The sequence below is a fragment of the Triturus cristatus genome, chromosome 8 (genome assembly GCF_964204655.1).
Source record: "Triturus cristatus chromosome 8, aTriCri1.1, whole genome shotgun sequence".
Classification (NCBI taxonomy): Eukaryota; Metazoa; Chordata; class Amphibia; order Caudata; family Salamandridae; genus Triturus; species Triturus cristatus.
Genome location: NC_140591.1, coordinates 835,752,220 through 835,771,759, shown reverse-complemented (window position 1 = coordinate 835,771,759; position 19,540 = coordinate 835,752,220). Strand labels below are relative to the sequence as shown.

General features: G+C 42.8%; 1 protein-coding gene across 20 annotated transcripts in view; it reads right to left on the bottom strand.

Annotated features, from left to right (window-relative positions):
- MCF2L (MCF.2 cell line derived transforming sequence like) overlaps positions 1–19,540 on the bottom strand; it is a 927,044-nt gene that overhangs the window by 125,649 nt on the left and 781,855 nt on the right. For all 20 annotated transcript variants that reach the window (XM_085622295.1, XM_085622305.1, XM_085622296.1 and 17 more), the window contains one exon: positions 14,906–14,972. In XM_085622295.1, coding sequence (XP_085478421.1) covers positions 14,906–14,972 — 67 coding nt within the window. The remainder of the gene's footprint in view (positions 1–14,905; positions 14,973–19,540) is intronic.

The following is a 19,540-nucleotide window of genomic DNA, read 5'->3' as shown; positions in this document are numbered from 1 at the left end:
CTGCCAGATCATGCATTTCTCTTTATTACGTTCTAGGATCCAACAAAAGTTAAGTAACACATCTAAACGTGCAAGAAATGTCAATTACAAAATATTCAGTTTTTAGAGCAAGTAAATCATGTAATTTTTACGGCACTCTTAGATTATTCCAGTTCAATTACATTTATATATATGTGTTTCGAGAGCTTAATTTGAACACAGACAAATAAAGGCGCTATCAAAATTTTAATTTTAACAGAATTTGGAAAGTTCTACATAAAGTATACCTTATATGCAATAAAATTATTTTTATACGAGGAGTACCAATATTTTGCACATGTTTAATCATCTGATGAGCTGGACTTAGAATATATTTGATGGCGTTGGGCTATATTCAATCAAATGTTATTTATCAAGAATATTGTGCAGATTTTATAAAACCGAAATACTTTTGCTTAATTACGTCAAACAAAAATAAGCATTATAAAATGCAATAATTTTGTCTCTGTCATAATAGAAAAAAAGTTTTCGATATACGACTATGATTCTGGAAGGTAGTTATCTTCAAAGTACAGTATGGTTCAGAATGATGTGCATGTAAGAGAGGGACTAAAAGCATATGTCTTGTTAACAGTTACGTCAAGCACTGGCGTAACAAACGTTGAGGCTGCCCCCCTTCAAGGTACATGAAGGGGCCCCCACTCCGTATTTAATATGGAGGCCTCAGGCCTGAGTACGGTGCTGAGGGGGCACCCTCCAGCTCAGGGGCCTGTGTTACACCCTTGACGTCAAGGCAAATGATCCTTCATTTCTTTTGTAGCTTGTTGACTCAGGATCACCTGTGAACCCTGCCATGTGCAAAGCTATCTCTGTCCCAAGCACATTTCGTGACTGCCCTCTCCCACCGCGACATCAGAGCTATGAATCATAGAAACCTCCCTGTACAAATCACCATTGGCAGCAACTACATCCAAGACTTAGTCCCTGTCCGGCATCAAGGTGCTCAATGCTGATTGTGATATCTGATTTTCCAGCATCCATCTGCACAGGCAATTACATCACTAGATTTCCCGTCATCTATCAGCACAGGAAGTGGCATCACTGTTTTCCCACCAAAACTGTCTGTAAAAGAAGAAGCCAAGCAAGAGGACTCATTTCCATCCTCCATATGCACAGGAAGTGGCATCACTGGATTTCCTATCAGCCTTCGGCACAGGAAGTGCCATCACTCCCATACCTGGACCTACTTAATAGCAGCCACAGCGCATGTGCACCAAAGGTAAGCCCATCTGCACTTTGACCGCCCCCAGCGCTAGGACCCATGGTCCTCCTCCCTCCCGCCACGACCCTGCTGTGAACCTCGTGCCCTCAACCCCAGCCACTGCTCCACATGCTGCTACCTCACCTCATCACCAAGGGAGTGTTTTCCTGAGCTTACTGCAAGTTTTTATGGACTAACCCACACCCAATACTCCACACACCCACACCAACAGCACCCAACACCCTACTCTCTCTCACTCAAAATGTCCAAAACTACTTACACAACATTCTACACTCGCAAACCTACTCCTCAACAACCACTGACTCACAAAAAATACAAAGAGAGTGCTGGAACCTGCTGCAAGACAATGCCCCAGACCTACTTTTCCTCACAGAAACCTGGCTGACCCCTGCATCGGTACCTGACATTGCCACATCCACCCCCAGCTAAAAGAACGCCAGGCAAGATAGACTTCCCAAACCCAGAGGCAAAACAGTCATCATTAACAAGAACACCATCCGCTGCACCGCTTCCATGGACATGCCATCCTCCATCATGAAACACCTGACATTCAAACTCCATGCCACAGACAACTTCACACTATGCAGTATTCTCATCTACAGAGCACCAGGACAAGGCACCAACTTCACCAACTCATTCACTAACTTCGTCGCACCACTTGTTCTAGAGGGTAGCAATTACATTCTACTCGGAAACCTGAACGCCCATGTGGAAGACCCCAGCGATCCAAATCAAAAGCATTCATCAAAGACCTTGGAAGCCTGAGCCTCACCCAATGAGTGAAGGGACCTTCCCATGTCACCGGATGCCTCCTAGACCCTATTTTTTCCACCTTGGACAACATCAGAGCCAACAAGCCCATACCAGTCTCCTGGACACATCACAACCTCATCTAGTTCAGCATTCCCGTCCCAGTCCAGTGCACACACACAACCGCCAGACCAGCCTGCCGAAACCAAAACAGCATCACTGTCAAGGACTAGAATCTATTCTCAACACCCACCAAACAGAACACAGCAACAGCCACCCAAAGCCATCAAGAATTGTTAACAATTGGATCACTTACTGCACTGACTCTTGCCCCCCTTAAACACAGCAATATAAAAATGTATACACCACAAGGCAGTTGGTACGCAGAGGAACTCAGAAAAATGAAACGCCACTGCAAACAACAACAGCACAAATGGAGAATGAACATAGACAATACAGAATTCCACCATGATACGCTACCACCAAATGATCTGGACCACCAATCGTGCTGCTCCTTTGGACTGCATCAATGCCAGCACCAACAGAAGCAAATACATCTTTGCCATTGTTAAGTATTTCACATCACCAGCGGCCACCTGCAACTTGACCACCCCTCCGCAGGTCCTCTGAAACAATCTCTTAGTTCTTCAGCAACGAAATCACTGCCATTTACAGAAACTTCAAATCAACGTACCACACAGACCACGCCAAACACCTCCTGATCTTATCCAATGAACCAATGCTAACCAAATGGGCAGCCAACACCCCAGAAGAAACCAATGCCATCATTACGTCCCTTCACTTAGGTCCACCACTACTACTCCAGAGAAATGCAAGCCATCAGTGCCATGCTCACCCACATTCCGATTGCCTCCACCTCTTCTGCTACCTTTCCAAATGCTTGGAAACATGCAACTGTCCTCCCATTGCTGAAGAAACACTACGCAAACCCTCCAATGATCACCAACTACAGGCCGATCTTCCTGCTACCGTTCCTAGCCAAGGTCTTGGCAAAAATCATCAACAGATGCCTCATCAAATACCTCAATGACCGCCAACTTCTCAACACCACTCAGTCTGGTTTCAGACCCAACCACCGCACGGAAACTGCCCTTATCGCTGTCACGGTTGACAACTGCCTGACTCTGGACAGAGGAGACACGGCGGCCCTTATCCTCCTGGACTTCTCTGCAGCATTTGATATTGTCGCCCACCTCATCCTCATCCAACGCCTACACAACATCCGAATCCAAGGCCATGCACTTTGATGGATCTGCTCCATCATGATTGAAAGACCCAGTCAGTCAGTCTGGCACTGTACAACTTGGATACCCTCGACCTCATCTGCAGGGGTTCTGCAAGGATTCTTCCTGAGCCCTATCCTCTTCAACGCATACATGATCCCTCTAGCTAGCATCATCCACTTGCACAATATCAATGTCCTCTCCTACGCTGACCACATGAAACTCATTCTCTCACTTAGGGCTAAGATGCTCAGTACCCGGATCAAGTTCAATGACTGCATGGCTGAAATCTCCCACTAGATGAAGACCAACTGTCGAAAGCTGAATACCAAAATTGTGATCTTCTGGAAGAGCACTTTATTCTGGGACTCCACCAGGTGGCAAATCGAGATAGGACCGACACTCGCCCCCCATCACCCACGCCAAGAACCTCGGGTTCGTCATTAGCAGCAAACTCAAAATGACCACCCAAGTCAATGCCGTCACTATCTCATGCTTCCATACCCTGAAGATGCTGAGGAAGATATTCAAGTGGCTCCCAGAAAAATGTTGTGCACACCCTGGTCACAAGCAAGCTGGACTACCTAAAAACTTATGCCAGGATCAGCAACAAACTCACCAAAAGGCTGCAGACCATTCATAACTTGGCAGCCCAAATCACTTTCAACATTCCACAATGCACTCACATCACACCACACCTGAAGGACCTCCACTGGCTCAATCCAAACTCCTCACCATCACTTTCAATGCACTGCTAACAATGGACAAGCATATCTCAACAGTTGCATCTGCTCTTACAAATCTTCCAGGCACCTCTACTCATCCGGACTTCTACTTGCACACATCTCACGCATACAGAAAATTAGATCCAGCAGTCGAGTCTTTTCTAACATTGCTACTAAAGTGTGGAGCAACCTGCAAATGCACATAAGAGCCTCCTCCTCACTTATTGAATTCCTTAAGAAGCTGAAGATTTAGCTTTTTGAGGAGTACAAATAGGCTCTATGTTTGGCTAGGCTCCACCTACTCCGTGCCAGGCTACCTTCTTAGGTGATAGTGCGCTCTACAAATCTGCATAATATAACATAGCAGCTCCTTGCAGAGGGAAGGATGGAAAACCTGACTATTTGACTATGGGAATACATGGCACCAAAACTCAGAAGCACTTGAATAAGCCTCTTGGGAAAAGCAATGCTACTCATAGAACTGATTGCCAAGTTCCCCTTTAAATAACCTTTCCTTTCAAGTGCCATAATACTGCTCCTGCTGGTCAACTCCTCTTCCCAGAATGACTCTCAGTCTCCTGCAACTGCAGGTTTTTTATAGACATTTTGACCCTCTTGCTCACAAGGATCAGACAGCAAATCATCTTGAGGCAAGGACTGGATGCAGAGATGGCCTGTTGAGTACCCTTTTCGATTGCGTGAGCAAAAGGGCACTCCTCCCATTGGCCCTGGTGCCACCTTCATCCGAGACAGATGTTAATCGAATTACTTATGGTACTGGTAGGTCAATCATCTTACATGGACCCCTTTTCATCTTCAATTTCAAATATGTCTTGTCTTGCGAGACCCACTGTGGGTTCAGCAACCAAGTTAAGGTTCTACCTGGGCACTCTCCCTTTCCATATTGTCTAGCAGCTACATAGTTGTATAGGTATTTCACCTCTATGTCTAACTTCACACCTAAAGAAAGACACTGCCAGATGGCCTGGTACGAGCTCTCTCTTCTAAAGCAAGAGAAACTGTTTCTTCCAGCAAGCGACTTCACTGCTGTTTAAGCAATTGTACTTTCACATCGGGATGGCAGTAACACCCAGCTCCATGGCCTCCTAGATTCCCCACTGGAACTCTTTAAGGGCAAACTACACGCCACATAATGTCTCATCCAGGGTCTGAAGAAATATGATCACATCATCACCATCCTGATGGAACTTCATTGTTTCTGCTTGCAAGGCTGCACCATCTTCAGATCCAGCTGCATCCTTTACAAAGGCTTCATAACTTTCACCCTTGGTTATCTTGCTGACAAGCACATCATCTCTGACGGTTTTCTGCACACACATTTTTCCTTTTATTCCTCCCAAACTACAGAAGACATTAATGGTTGCCCTCTTCTTGTTTAAACTGGACTATTGTAACGCGCTGTTCTTGGGTATCGACAAAGTCCAGATAAAAAAACGGCAATCCTTACAGAATGCCGCAGCACGATTACTCTTGAACCTTCCCAAGGGCCATCATATGTCGCATGGTATTAGGGCGTTACACTGGCTCCCTATACAACAGCGAGCAGAATTTAAGGCTCTCTGCCTGGTGCACAAGGCACGTTATGGAGGGGGCTCAGATGACATTCAGGAAATGTTCACGCTTTATACCCCCTCCCGAAATCTCCGATCAGCCAGTCTCGGCTTGATTTGCACCCCCAAGACTCGAAGAGCAAGATGGGGTGGTAGGACTTTGTCCATTTGTGCAGGAAAGATGTGGAACAAAATGCCAGTGGCTATGAGGCTTCAATCCAATCTATTACTCTTCAGGAAGGCTTTAAAAACTCGGCTGTTTACAGCCGAGCAGACTTAGCCTAGTCTTAGCTCTTTGCTTACACACACCAGCGCCAAGAAGCTTCGACATTCGAGCGCTTAATAAGCTTTATATCATCATCATCAACATCACACACAAAGCCAGAAGACCATAAGACTGCAGACTAAACTAGGTTAAAAATAAAAAGCAATGCAGCAAGTCATTTCCATCAATGTACCCAGGATCTGGGACAACATTCCCGTATTCACGTGGACTGCCCCCAGCGCTTCAACAATTTAGAAGTGTTGAAGACTCCCTTCTTTACAGAACGCTGCATTGCAATGCATTAAACGTCCACAACCCAGCTATCTCTCCTATTACTCGTTGACTTTATGCTCGTCTTTGACCATGTGCAGTTCTCCGCAGCCTTTTGTCTAGGATCCCACCACAGAAATACTATATATATGCATACATACCACCTCATACAAAAGCACATGTTTCAGATCGCATACAAGAAGTCAACTCATCAAAAAATATGGGGCAGATGGTGTTATGCCGTATGTATTAATGAGAGTAATATTCCTATTACTTAGTATGTCCTGCACAATAAGGAAGCAATGCCCTCCGAATAATCAACTGTACATTTAGGTCTAAATACATGACCCCTTCTTATCAGCATAGCCTCTCTTCTTGAGTACACATTATAGGAATGGCAGAATCAAGTGTACCCTAAGTGCTAGCAAAGGTCCTTTCTGCTCCTGAAACCAGGTGGGCTTCATGAAGTAAAACAATACTGGTATTGTGTCTGTTGAGACCCGCCTAACCTACCTGTGGTTATTAAGCCCTCTGATGTTCCAGGAAACCATGCATATTTCAGGGGGGGGGGGTCCAACGTTTGTAGTTGTCTCCCCTGTTTATCTTATATAAGACAGTTATCTGCCTCTCGGCTGCATGTTCCATCCATCAGCCAGTGCTGGAATGTCAGCCTGTGATATGATCTGAATATTTTCTGTTGCTCCATTTGCCATGTAACATGAACCCAACCCATACCACACAACTCCTACACTGAATAACCCAACTTCCATTGAATTTACCCACCACATGTACTCAGTGCTTAATTTGTTAAAAAAACAATAAGTGCTAGGGCCCTTGCCAGGAGGCCGCTGCAGCCCATGCCACCCATTGCCCCTGCAAGCACTGCCAATGACAGTACAAGCACAACTACCAATCATCAAACGTCTACAAGTCTAACAATTTAGACTATTCCAGACCACCCAGAGCTATAAGAATGGCATGAGCAGCAGGTATTATTCTTTTTATAATAAATATTAACTTATTAAATAGTTTGTTCTGCTCATCTTAACACTGGACAGACAGTTGCACCATGTGGTGGACTGTCACTAGAGCAGGTGCTGACAATTTACTGCTGGTGCTGAGCACCAGAAACCCCACTGGCTCAAATGAAGCACTGCATGTACTATAACCAAACCGTTTATGAAAATCAAGATGCTGAATATGCATCAACTCTGTATGTCAATTTTCAGTCCGTATCTTACCATAATTACAGATGCTGTTCTACCAGCAGACCAAGAAGCACAGTTTAGTGAGCTGGCCAACCATGTATTATAGATTGTACCAAGCAATCTCCACAAGTAATCCAGAAAGAGAACAAATGTATCCCACTATAATTTCAGAGGTTGTGGTTCGTATCCTGCTACTTGTCCACAAAATCCTGATGTCATATCTTAGCACTAGAGAGGGCAATCCCTCTTAATCACAAGCACCCCAGGTCAGCTGAATCTCCTTAATATTGTTATTGCAAGGATCGGAGTATTCACTATCACCAAAAAAACAATCTTTCGGGTCGCTGGAGGGGACTACATCATCCAAAACCAAAATGGTGTCAAGCAACAGAACCACTAGGCAAATGGGACTCGTCACCTGTTTATGGAGTCGGGGTAAGAGGCTATATTATCTTGCATATCTCACAGGTATTGCACACCTCCCGCTAATCACATTACATGCAGGCCTAAACACTGAAAATCAAAGTAGTAGCACACAATTACTCCGGAGGGACAATTTTCAACCAGTAAAGATAAACATCTTCTCACATGAAAGGAATATGCAGACCTGCTGCATTATCTTTAGGGACAGTACTAAAGTGTCACTCAATATCATTTAATTTTACGGCAGAACATATTTACAATGCAGCACTCCACCTCAAGTATAAGCCTCCTGTAAGATCAGGGGCTTCTACATTCCGTGCCAGACTGCCCTTTTGCTTGTTGAGTATGGTGGTGGGAAGCACCACCCCTCCATATCTTAACTGAGTTTATTTCACTTTAATATGGTGTTTTTTGCATTCTTTAGGGGAAGGCAGTGAACCCCTTGGTTTGAATTATGAGCTGTCAGGCTTACCTCCTTGTCAGGTGCATCTGTAATTTCCATTGTGGGTCTGTTCAGCGTTCAGCTCTGAGTGGTAGACCCTGAGGCCTGGGGCTAATGCACTAGTCCAGATTGCTGGGCTGCAGCCTTCCATGTCACACCTCCGCAGGTCTGTTTTGTTGTTTGCGTAGTCCAAAGTGGGGTTCCAACACCCCACAGAGCAGTCCTCCAGCCTTGTGGATGCCTAACCACACTTGTCCACCTCAGATCCTCTGTTAATTAGTTCTCAATTATTGTTTGTAGCTCTTTGTGACCTATGAGCCATGTGTAGGCCCTGCAGGCCATCAAGCTTCTTCTGTTTGTTTCACTGCCAACATCTGAGCTCAAGTAACCATGATGGCATCTTCATGAGTATTTTTACTCTTAGCTGCCAAATCAATACAATTTCATAGCGGTGGGATGCTTACTCCACCGGAGCATGACAGTTTTTGTGTCAGGCCATGTGAACCCTTTCAGAATATGTCCAGCTTGGCTGTCAGCTCCCTAGCACCTAGCAAATGCCAATTTTACATAGAAGTAGAGAGGTAGAGAGGAAGTTAGAGTGGTAGAGAGAGAGAGAGAGAGAGAGAGAGAGAGAGAGAGAGAGAGAGAGAGAGAGAAGAGGAGGGGAGGAGAGAGGAAGTGAGGGAAGAGAATGACTCCTGAGTTTTCTTCTATTTTTACAGCAACAGATACTATAGAGTATGTTTGAGAAAAGGGTGGCTGCACCTATGTGAAAAAAGTGGACAGATACAAGTTTGTTTGTCTGTACTGAGTTTAAGAAGCAGAAAGCAGTAAGGACCACTCTGAAAATATATCCAGTAGCAAATGCTCCTAATTTCAAAACTAACACATTTTTCATGGGCCAGCATTGGCAAGAAAGGACAACAGAGAAAAAACTGCGGAGGCCACTAGAAGCCATAATGATAATCAACTAATTTACACAAATAACGTATGGGTTGAGAAAAGGATTGCATTTAGTTGTTAAAATAAGACCGACCTAATCCTTGGCAGTTTGGGGATTTTTACTTGGGTTGGGGGTTTGCACCTGGTGTTACTTCAATAGCCAAATCTGAAGAAAAAAAAGTCTGACTACTTCCACTCACAAACTTGGAGGTGCAGAGGAGGCTGTTCCAAGTCTTTGATGCGATATGGGAGGAGTGTCCTCCAATTCTGCTTTGGTAAATGCGGGGGGTATGGGCAAGTGAAAGGGAAGCAGAGCGTAGTCTTCTTGATGGTTGGTAGAAGTTCAGGCAATGGTTACTGTACGTGGGTCCTTGGTTGTGTAGAGACTTGTGTGCGTGGGTCAGCAGCTTGAATTGGCATCTCTTCTGTACGGGGAGCCAGTGGAGCTTCCTGAGGTGGTGTGTGATGTGAGTTCATTGGGGAAGACAGAGGAGGAGTCGGGCTGAGGAGTTCGGTATGGTCTAAAGTATCTGCAGAAGGTGTGCGACGATTCCCAAGCAGAAGGCACTGCTGTAGTCCAGTCGGCTGGTGATGAGGCTTGTGTCACGGTGCATTTCATGTGCAGGGGTAGCCACTTGAAGATCTTGCGTAGCATGCGCAGAGTGAGGAAGCAGGCGGAGGAGACGGTGTTGATCTGTGGTTTCATGATGAGCTTATTGTCGATGATTCCGAGGTTTCTGGCATGGCTGGAGGAAGTGGGTGCATGTCCTAGGCCTGATAGCCACCAGGAGTAATTCCATGTGTTGCTGCTGTTGCCAAACATCAGTACTTCTGTCTTGTCTGTGTTCAGCTGCAGGCAGTTGTTCTTCATCCAGTTGGCGATGTTTGTCATGTGTGGAAGTTGGTTCTGGTGGTGGTGGAGACGACGGTGAGTGAGATGATGAGTTGGGTGTTGTCTGCATAGGAAATCATGTTGAGACCATGGGATCGAACGATGTTAGCCAGTGGGGTCATATATGCGTTGAAGAGCATGGGGCTGAGGGATGACCCCTGGGGGATACCGCAGGTGATCTCCTTGGGTTCAGAGCTGCAAGCTAGGAGGTGGATCCTCTGGGTTCTTCTGGTGAGGAAGGAGGTGATCCATCTGAGTGTGTCCCCTTGGATGCTAATGTGATGGAGTCTTTTGATCAGTGTGTGGCGGGATATGGTGTCAAAGGCTGCTAAGAGGTCGAGGAGGGTCAAAGCTGCTGTTTCTCCACGGTTGAAGAGGGTTCGTACGTCATCGGTGGCAGCGATCAGGGTAGTTTCAGTGCTGTGATTGCTGCAGAAGGGATTGAGTAGCTGGTTCTGCTCCAGGTGTGTCATGAGTTGATTGTTGATAATCTATTCAGTACCTTCGCTGGGAATGGGAGTAGGGAGATTGGCCGGTAGTTTTTGAGTTTGTTGGTGTCGGCGGATGGCTTTTTGAGTAGTGGTCTGATTTCAGCATGTTTCCAGGTGCTGGGAAATATTGCAGTGGTGATAGAGGTGTTGAGTAGGGTGGTGAGTTCCTGGCCGATCCTTTGGTTTCCGAATTTGAAGATGTGGTGCAGGTATGGGTCTGTGGGAGCTCCAGAGTGGATGGATTTCATGGTGGAGGTGGTGTCCTGGGTGGCGTGGATATTCCAGGTGGTCATTGTGTGGTTCATGTTGGTTAGGGGGTGGCGTATCTGCCGAGGAAGTTCATAGGCATGGGTTGGACATGGGTTGGGGTTCGAAGTTTCTGTATATGGTTGCAATCTTGTCATGGAAGAAGTTGTCGCACAGCTCCTGTGAGGGTGTGATGTTGTTTTTGCTGGCAGCCGGGATGGAGAATTCCTTAACACTGTTGAAAAGTTACTTGGTGCTGTTGGTGCGGATTTTGATGCGTGTGGCAAGGGATGTCTTCTTTGTTGCCCTCAGCAGGTGGTGATAGAGGCTGAGGGAGGACTTGAAGGCTGCCCTGTCAGAGGTGTCCTTGCTGGTGAACATGGGATCAGAATCAAGAATGAGTCACAGAAGCTTTGACTTTTTTAGAGGGTGTTGGAGCTTCATCCAGTCTCCTGAGGTATACTGCCCCTTGCAGGTTGTGTTTAGGTTGCAGAATGCTATGAGCAGCCCGTGACAAATGTTTGTTAATGACAAACACTGTGCTACAAAGACATCCTAAATGAAATGGCTATGCTCAGGAATGGGTTTAGGAGCTTCCTGTGCCACACAGATTTAAGTTGAACATCACTGATGAGGCTGAAATGTGTCTGGAATTGCCAGTGTTCCTGTTTAGAGTTGAAGTTGCCCAGTTGTTCAGGTTGCTCTGTTCTTTTGTTGAGTGCAAAGACTGATTTGCATACAGCTGGCTGGGGTTTGTAATGTCAAAGAAAAGCCAAAAACAATGTAATGGAGTGTGCCCCAAGCAACTCCCAATTGGTTCTGACTGATTCAAGCTTTTCCATATGAGATCAAGCATTGAGCAGGATATCTGAAGACCCACAATTCATTCCATGCTTACACAGAATAGGCAGGTGCAGTGGATTATGCTGTAATCTCTCTTTCTTCAAAATCATATGCCAGCAACCAAATAATACATCCACGCATTCTTGCTTCTCACATAGCCTCACTAATCATCACACCTAACTCAATGTGCCACAAAAAATGAAGTAAATGTAAGGAATGATTTCCCTGAGCATTAGACTAATGCTAATAACTAATAACTAATAACTACTAGACTAACCACTAACTTTGGGTTCCAGAGTTGCATGCTACGCACCGTAAACAAATCAGCACCTCATCAGGGATAGTAAACACTATATCATGCAGTGTCAATTCAATTTCAGAATTGAAATAGAGAGTGAACTGCTGAAAGTACAGAAGCTAACTGACAATAATTCTGTTCAGCAAAGGTATGCGGGCCAAAGGCCATCCAAGAAACTTGGAAATGCACTTTGGTGCTAAGAAAGTTTAGCTAGGGGATAAAGAAGAGGGGTTGGTTAAAAAAGACTGATTTCATCATGTGATGCAATAAACTATTGAATACCATCACAATGCTGAATTTCTTTTTAAAGTAACATTTATTCATACAATCTGCACTAGATTGGCGCATTTGTTTTTAATAAAATCTTTTAATTGTGTTGTGTGGATATCTTGTCGGTGTCCATCTATGGGGAAAAGAGTTTCAGAATTCACTAATACAAAAAATAATCCTCTAGTCTCAAAGAACCGATCACTGCCCCATATGCACTATACTCAGGTAATTTTATGTTATAATTATATATACAGCACATATATACCAAAGTTTCATGCCACTATTGATACACACACATGTTTTTAAAGTACTGCTAAAACCTATAATGGTACTAGGGAACAGGAAAAATGTCAAATATCTTAATTGAAATAAGGATTATTCTGCACGTAGGGACATAAGCAAGGAATTCCACACATGCTACAGTGACCAAAGAATAACTATTCTTTTTGTGAGAATATTTAAAAGAAATAGATCATTTGATTTTAGGTAATGAATCATATTATGGCATTTAAATTTGACAGCCATGAGGACAGGAAATTGTATAATCATCATGGTTTTAAAGGTGATCCTTTGGCGCACAGGAGTCCACCGCAATGGCTTCTAAATGTGTTGGTAGTGAGTACATTGCAAACCAACTGTGCGGCTGCATTTTGGACTAGCTGAAGATGGTTTATTGGTTTGTCATGAGCAGCAAGCAAATAGCATCCCTGTGGTCAATGAGAGCCTGAATTAAATAATGTATAACTGTTGTATGAGGACAGCTATCCAAAAAGGGTAAGATTTTGTGGGTGTCTTTTAAAAATTAATAACAAGAGCTAGCATGTTTCTTTAGCTGAGAACCAAGTGATAAGCTAGAGTCTAACTCAATCAAAGGAGGAAGAACTATTACATATAGCCGATTAAGTGCACTGGGGGAAATTGCTTCATGAGCTGCGCTGGGCTGTCTATGTTACAGTCGACAAGAATCCCTGGCTTGGGTTGATAAGTTGGCCTGCACTTCATTAGAGTGTTGGTAAATTTGAGCCGTATCTGCTTCTAAAGTTGCAAAAATATATCACTATGGTAAGAATGTGGCTTATTAGTGGTTTATTAGTTGGGGTGAATTTGTTTCCTCCACAAGTAATAATTCACTATCCTGTCCACTCAATGGTTGAAATAATCTAAACCTGAAAGTAACCCATGGTAGCTACGATACAGAACATATATACTTAACAAAAATATGTGAAGCATTTAAAAGTACCAAAACAACTATAAAGTCCTAAACACACCACAATAAAAATGCCAGCTCACTTTAGAAAAATAGAAAAACATTTAATAGGCAAAATTATATGAACAAAAACAAAAATTCAATAGGTGGAACCAGAGAGATTAATTTTGAAAGATGTAATTGAAAGTAGTGCTAAAAAGCGCAAATCAGCAGTACTAGTCAATAGATGCAGTAGCACTAGACCTAGCACCCAATATGTATCTTGTAAGGATACACCAAGTAAATTGGCCTGGCTGTGGCCTAGAGGTAGGGAAGTTTGGAAAAATTACAATTCCCAATCTAAAAAAGACCTTTGTTGTTTTTCTTCGTGAAACCTCTTCTCCATGTGGGGCAAACCTGAAATTCAATCACATACCGTGGAACTGCCACTCGGATACTTCTTACATTCTTCTGCTTGAGGCTCGGGAGCAAAAGTTTTGAAAACATTTCTAAACTTCTTTCAAAAGCAGGGTCCTTCAGCAACCAGATACCTCTACACAAAAAATATTCTGGCATCCTGTTCACTCCCTTAGAAGGGCACAAGACTTCTACATGTGCTTCAGACAGACCTGTTGTGCAGAATTTGACATGATGGTGCACAGCCCCCACCCGTATATTCTAATTAGCTCATAGGAGTCATATCTGCCCATTCAGATCAGCCTATTGTTTGCTCTAAGGAGGAATTTCACACTGCTGTACACATTTTCCTGGGCCGTGCACAGGTTGGGAAAAGCTGGAGAGTTAATGCAAATTAGTTTCCAGTAGCTTCAGGCACAGAAAAGGTAATTTATTTTAAATAACTATTAAATATAGCTATTTAATTATTTTTCTAGCTGGTCCTGTTCCCAAGAAAACAGTATTAGTATTTTAACTGTACTCTGATTTTCCACGTAGGACGGCAAGGCCTGCCGCAGAAGGGACATGCAAACTTTAACTTTCTACATGTCCTACTTTTAAATACCATGCACCCTGCAGTATGGGTTACACATTATGAATTACACAGCCTGCATAGGGGTGACTAACTAATATTTAAATGTGAGGTTTGTACCTGTGAAAAAGAGTATTTTAACAGGTTGTACTGCCGATTTTACAGTGCTGCAAAACACAGGTGACATTTAACTTTCCAAGTTTCTACACCTTATACTATATCCTTAAAAGGAGAGCTAAATATGCCAATAAGGGATGAGACAATTTCTACGTGTTTTATGGGTTATAGCACATACACTGGACAGCACTGCCCCAGTGAATAGACTCTAAAAACCAGCATTAAAATTCAGCACAAAATGAGGGGAACCACTCAAAAATGGATTTTCCCACAACTGTCTTTCTATATAAATTAATACCTTGATAATATAATGCTATAATGGATGTAACATTTTTATAAGTCGATAATGTTGATCATGGCACAGTAACAAAGAACAGTGTCTAGTTTATCACACGTATTTCAGAACATTCACAAGTAAGCAGGGTATGTACGACAACTGCCACTGACAGCTGAAATAAGAATGAATGATTTACCTCAAGCACGCACAGAAGCTCTTCTACATACACACGCTCAGTTTCAATGAGTTCCTTCATAACATGGCTGGAAAACACAAAATCAATTAATGCACATTTGATCAATCGAACACCTACAATGCAAATTGCAGAAGAACATATGTGTTTTACTAGAGTGCATATGACGTTCAAATATCTTAAACTCGTCATGCATAAAAAATAAATGTACATCCTGAAGCTATACACCACCCCCTTCCCACCCAATCGTATAAACATCAGAACTGGGCATAGGCTTGTGCAATAACAGACATTAACAAAAGTCACGTATACATAAAGCCAGTATATGTATCTGATCATTTCAGTATACAAAAGACCTACTTAGGCAGTAGTAAGACCACATAAAGACAAGTCTTTTTTTATATATAGGCTTCAAAAACAAACTTTCACAACATTTTCTTGAACGAGCCCTTCTGCAACATTTCAACATATATGCATGTGGTAAATTAAGTCATTTTAGTTTTGATAATATGAAAGACTTAAGGTACACTCGCTGTATTCAGCATCATTTGTTTTTTTACACATACTACTACTTAGAACTACAAAAAATATCTCAGAAAATTGAATATATATATATATATTTATATATATATATATATATATAAATATATAGTTTCACCAATCAAGTATATTAGAATTTTCACAACAGTATAATACTTATCCATTTCCTTCACAATTACAAAACGATTCAGAGAGAAGCTTTAATGGGTCTGAAGATGGCTCTGTGAAAGGGCAGCAGCTCCAAGCAATTCAGCATTCGTTTAAAGCAGGGTCATTAAATAATATGACATTTTGCATTGGTAGAATAGCTCCTCGCCTTCTGTGAAAGAGGGCAGTTGTGCGCACCAAAAAAGCATTCACGCTATGCCCAGCCATCCTGATCCCACTGGACCATGTTTAAACTCACTGCTGGCTGAAGCCGATGACCAGCATGTCTGGAAAGGCCAGCAACACCTTCAAGGTGTTTGTAACTGATCTAGAAGCATGGTAGGCAACCATGCTATATTTAAGAAATATTTAAGGGGTAGGGTACTCCCAGGTAAGTTATTCACCATGGTGGAGTCAGAGAGCCAGATGCGCCTATTTATCATCACATCACCACTCTGCTTCTCTAGAGGTTTAACAAGTGCATTAAGACTTGAGGAGAAAAAACAGAAGCGGACACTAAACTGTTTCCGTGAAATCCTTGATAAGTCAATAGATTTAGTCAATGAACAGGTAAGTCAGATTCTTCTGTTTATTTGTTGCAAACTTCTGTGCATAGCATAAACAATTATTCATAGTAGCAGCTGACATGTGTTTCGCCCGCAGGACTTTTTCAGAAATGTCCAACTACCAAACTAGTGAACCATGACCACAGGCAAATCTGCCCCGCTTCATTGGTCCTAGATAGGGCTTAGCATGTGGTCAATCAGCTGACTGCTACCCTGTAGCTGAAGTTCTGCAGTGAGCCACACACGTCATCGGCTCCTATGTAGTCTGGTCAGTGTCGCACAGTTTTCACGAGCTGGCCGCAACATGCTTGAAAAAATACAACGCGCACTAACTCACTCTGCCGCCCGGCTAGGTATGTGCCTTAGCCTCTGTCCCCTCAACCACTGCCAAATGCTGTCTGTCGCTGCGGCTGTCAAGCACCTGAGTTAGTTTGTTGACTCATTACAGCTCATCTTGGTCGCTTGCTGTGGGGTTGGGCTGCAGGTAGTGGCGCTCCCACCCGGGATTTGAGTTAATTTTTATTAGGGTTGACTTGTTTTTTAAATATACTTAGCGTTCTGGCTGCCAGCTGTGAGTGGCAGTTTTGAGTTGTCTCACCATTTAGTAGTGCAGAGGGTTAACATGCCTGTTCAAAAGAACGTGTACTTTGAAATCTCTGAACTGTATTTTATGTAGATAGCTCAATGAGTTATTGTTTTTGCCACAGAAATCCTTATGTTACTTGTGGTTCAGCCGCACCTGCCGCTGAGCTGGGGGAGGGGGGGTGCTGTGCTTAGGTATACCTTATGGGTGTAAAACCTCCTGCTGGAGTATCTTGTGAGTCCAGCAGTTTTCACACAACAATAAAAACATCAGAGTTAACTGATGATTAATGTTCCTCCTGGAGAGAGATCAGAATTTTGTCTAGTGGCAGTTTTGACTAACCATAAAGTAGCACAGAGGGTTACAATACATGCTGCAAAGATCAGTCGCTTTGCACCAATTTCGAGATCTTCGTAGTTTCTCATTGCTCAAATGGGTGTAATTTCTGATATGTGTCTTTTTCCATGGACTGCATTGCTTGATTTTGCTCGCGAGAGAAGCTGTAGGAGGAAGGCACTTCATCAGCATTACGCGCAGAAGGGAAACAGGAGCCCCCTGTATTTATGTTTTCTTTGGGAAACATAGAGGTAGGCGATTGTAACAAGTACAATTATCATGGAAGGGGGAAATTTACATGCTTACAACTTAAGAACAAAAGGCGGAAGCCATAAGCTCATTTTTACCGTATTGCACTAGCTACTGATTATGCCTGAAACTGAGTGATGGTATAATCTCCTAGTTGCACTTGCTATGCTATAAAATTTGGTTATTAGGCTAGCGCACGGTCATGAATGATTAAATCAATGAGATCATCTTCTGAGCAGCTGCAGTGCCTGCCTGCCCTCTGTTACTGAGAACTGCAGTCACATAGTCTATCTCCGATTAGTGCCCTTCTATTTCTGGTGCTTTGCAGCAGTTTTAAGATCTTCTTAGAGTTTCTTGCTGCTCAAATCGGTGTAATATCTGATATAGATATATATATATATATATATATATATATATATATATATATAGCCCTTGTCTTCATTGCTTGAGTTTGCGCATGAGAAAGTGTCACTCATAGTTGTTGAAATGTCGCACATAATTTCACTGAAATTATGAAAATGTCACACATAGCAATCTAAAACCATGGCAGCAATGACTGCCTCAGTACAAAACATTTCCAGACAGGTGCAGGTGAAACTGACAAAGTAAATACAGGACATTTATGAATTGCAAACACTTGTATAATGACGCTTCATGTTTTAAGTGAAACACATCCAATGAGAACTCACTCAGTGAATACTCAATGCACACAATCAGAAAACCAGCGGTCCTGTCATAAGAAAGAGACAGAAGACCAACCCAAAATAAGGTACAATTTCTCATACCGGTGATAATACCTAAGAGACAAGTTCTTCAATTGAAAGTTACTTTTAAACAAAGAGATCATTTACCATATTGAATGAATGAATGGACGAATGAATTGATGAATATGCATTTATATAGCGCATCATCACCAGGGTATCTTGGAACTATGCTAAACCATATTAACCACAAATAGGCTGCTAAAAGCAGGCCCAGAAGAGAAAGTTTTATGTTTTTTATTTTTTATTAAAGTGGGTTAGAATCTAAATGAAGAGAATTAGTTATTTTATGTCATAACTTGGCAGCTGCCACCAAGAAGGCTCTATCACCCAAGCTAGTCGTCTTAGTTTTGGGAACCTTGATCAGGTTCTGCTGACTAGAATGCAGGTTGCAGTAAGGTGCATGCTATTGAAATTTAGCAGCCGGGAACTCTGAGCTGCCCAAATATAGGGCCCGGTGGACTAGAACAGTAAGTCTGAAAGAAGTTCTATCCTTGAGTGGTAGCTAGTGTTACCTGCATAAGACTCAAAACAAAGGAGTTGTTCTTGGTTCTTTTGCAATCAGATGAACAGCCACATTTAGAACAAACAACTGGAGAATGAAGGATCGCTTTTAGAGATGGCGGCAGTTTCTTTGCACATTTTATTTCCACACACAGGTTTTGGTTACATTTGCTACTTTTTTTCAGATAGCAATTCGCTGAATTTTCTGGAATAGGGCATACTCCAACATCATACTCCAACCTCAGAGGGCTAATGAGGCAATACTAAAATAATGTGAACTGTTGGGGTCTAGGAGGAGTTCTATATTATTTGGGTTTAGCTGTAGACAATTGGTCATCATCTACTATCTAATTTACTGGAAATAAATTGCAATATCCTGATTAGAAGAAGGTGACTGACCTAAGACATTCTTCTGTCCAAACACAAACTGTGTATCATCTGTTTACATGTAGAAATGAGTCCCCAGATAATGAAGGGCCAGTTCCAGAGGGCATAAATAAATATTAAACAATAATAGAGATAGAACGGAGCGCTGCGGCATGCCGTATTCAAAGACTGCGAGTGTGGCATAAAAAGATGAACTTGTCACAGTTTGCGTTCTTTTATTAAGAAAAGACTGGAAATTAGTACGGTATGGTCAATGGTATTGAAAATAACTGATACATCGAAAAGGTAAAGGGTACTAACTTATCCCTTGGCTGCCGCTCTCATTAGATCATCAAGGAAGGACACCACCACCATCTGAACACTATGTCCAGGTCTAAAACCTGCCTGAGGTTGTGAACAGAGCCACTTCTCAAGAGCTATCTGAAAAGATGACAAGAGCAAAATGGGTCTATATTTACTCAGAAGCTTAGGGTCTAAATTGGTCTCTTTCAGTACAGGTTTCACAATAGCTTATTTCCAAGCAGAGGGAATTTTTCAGTTCATCAGGCTGCAATTAAATGCAGGG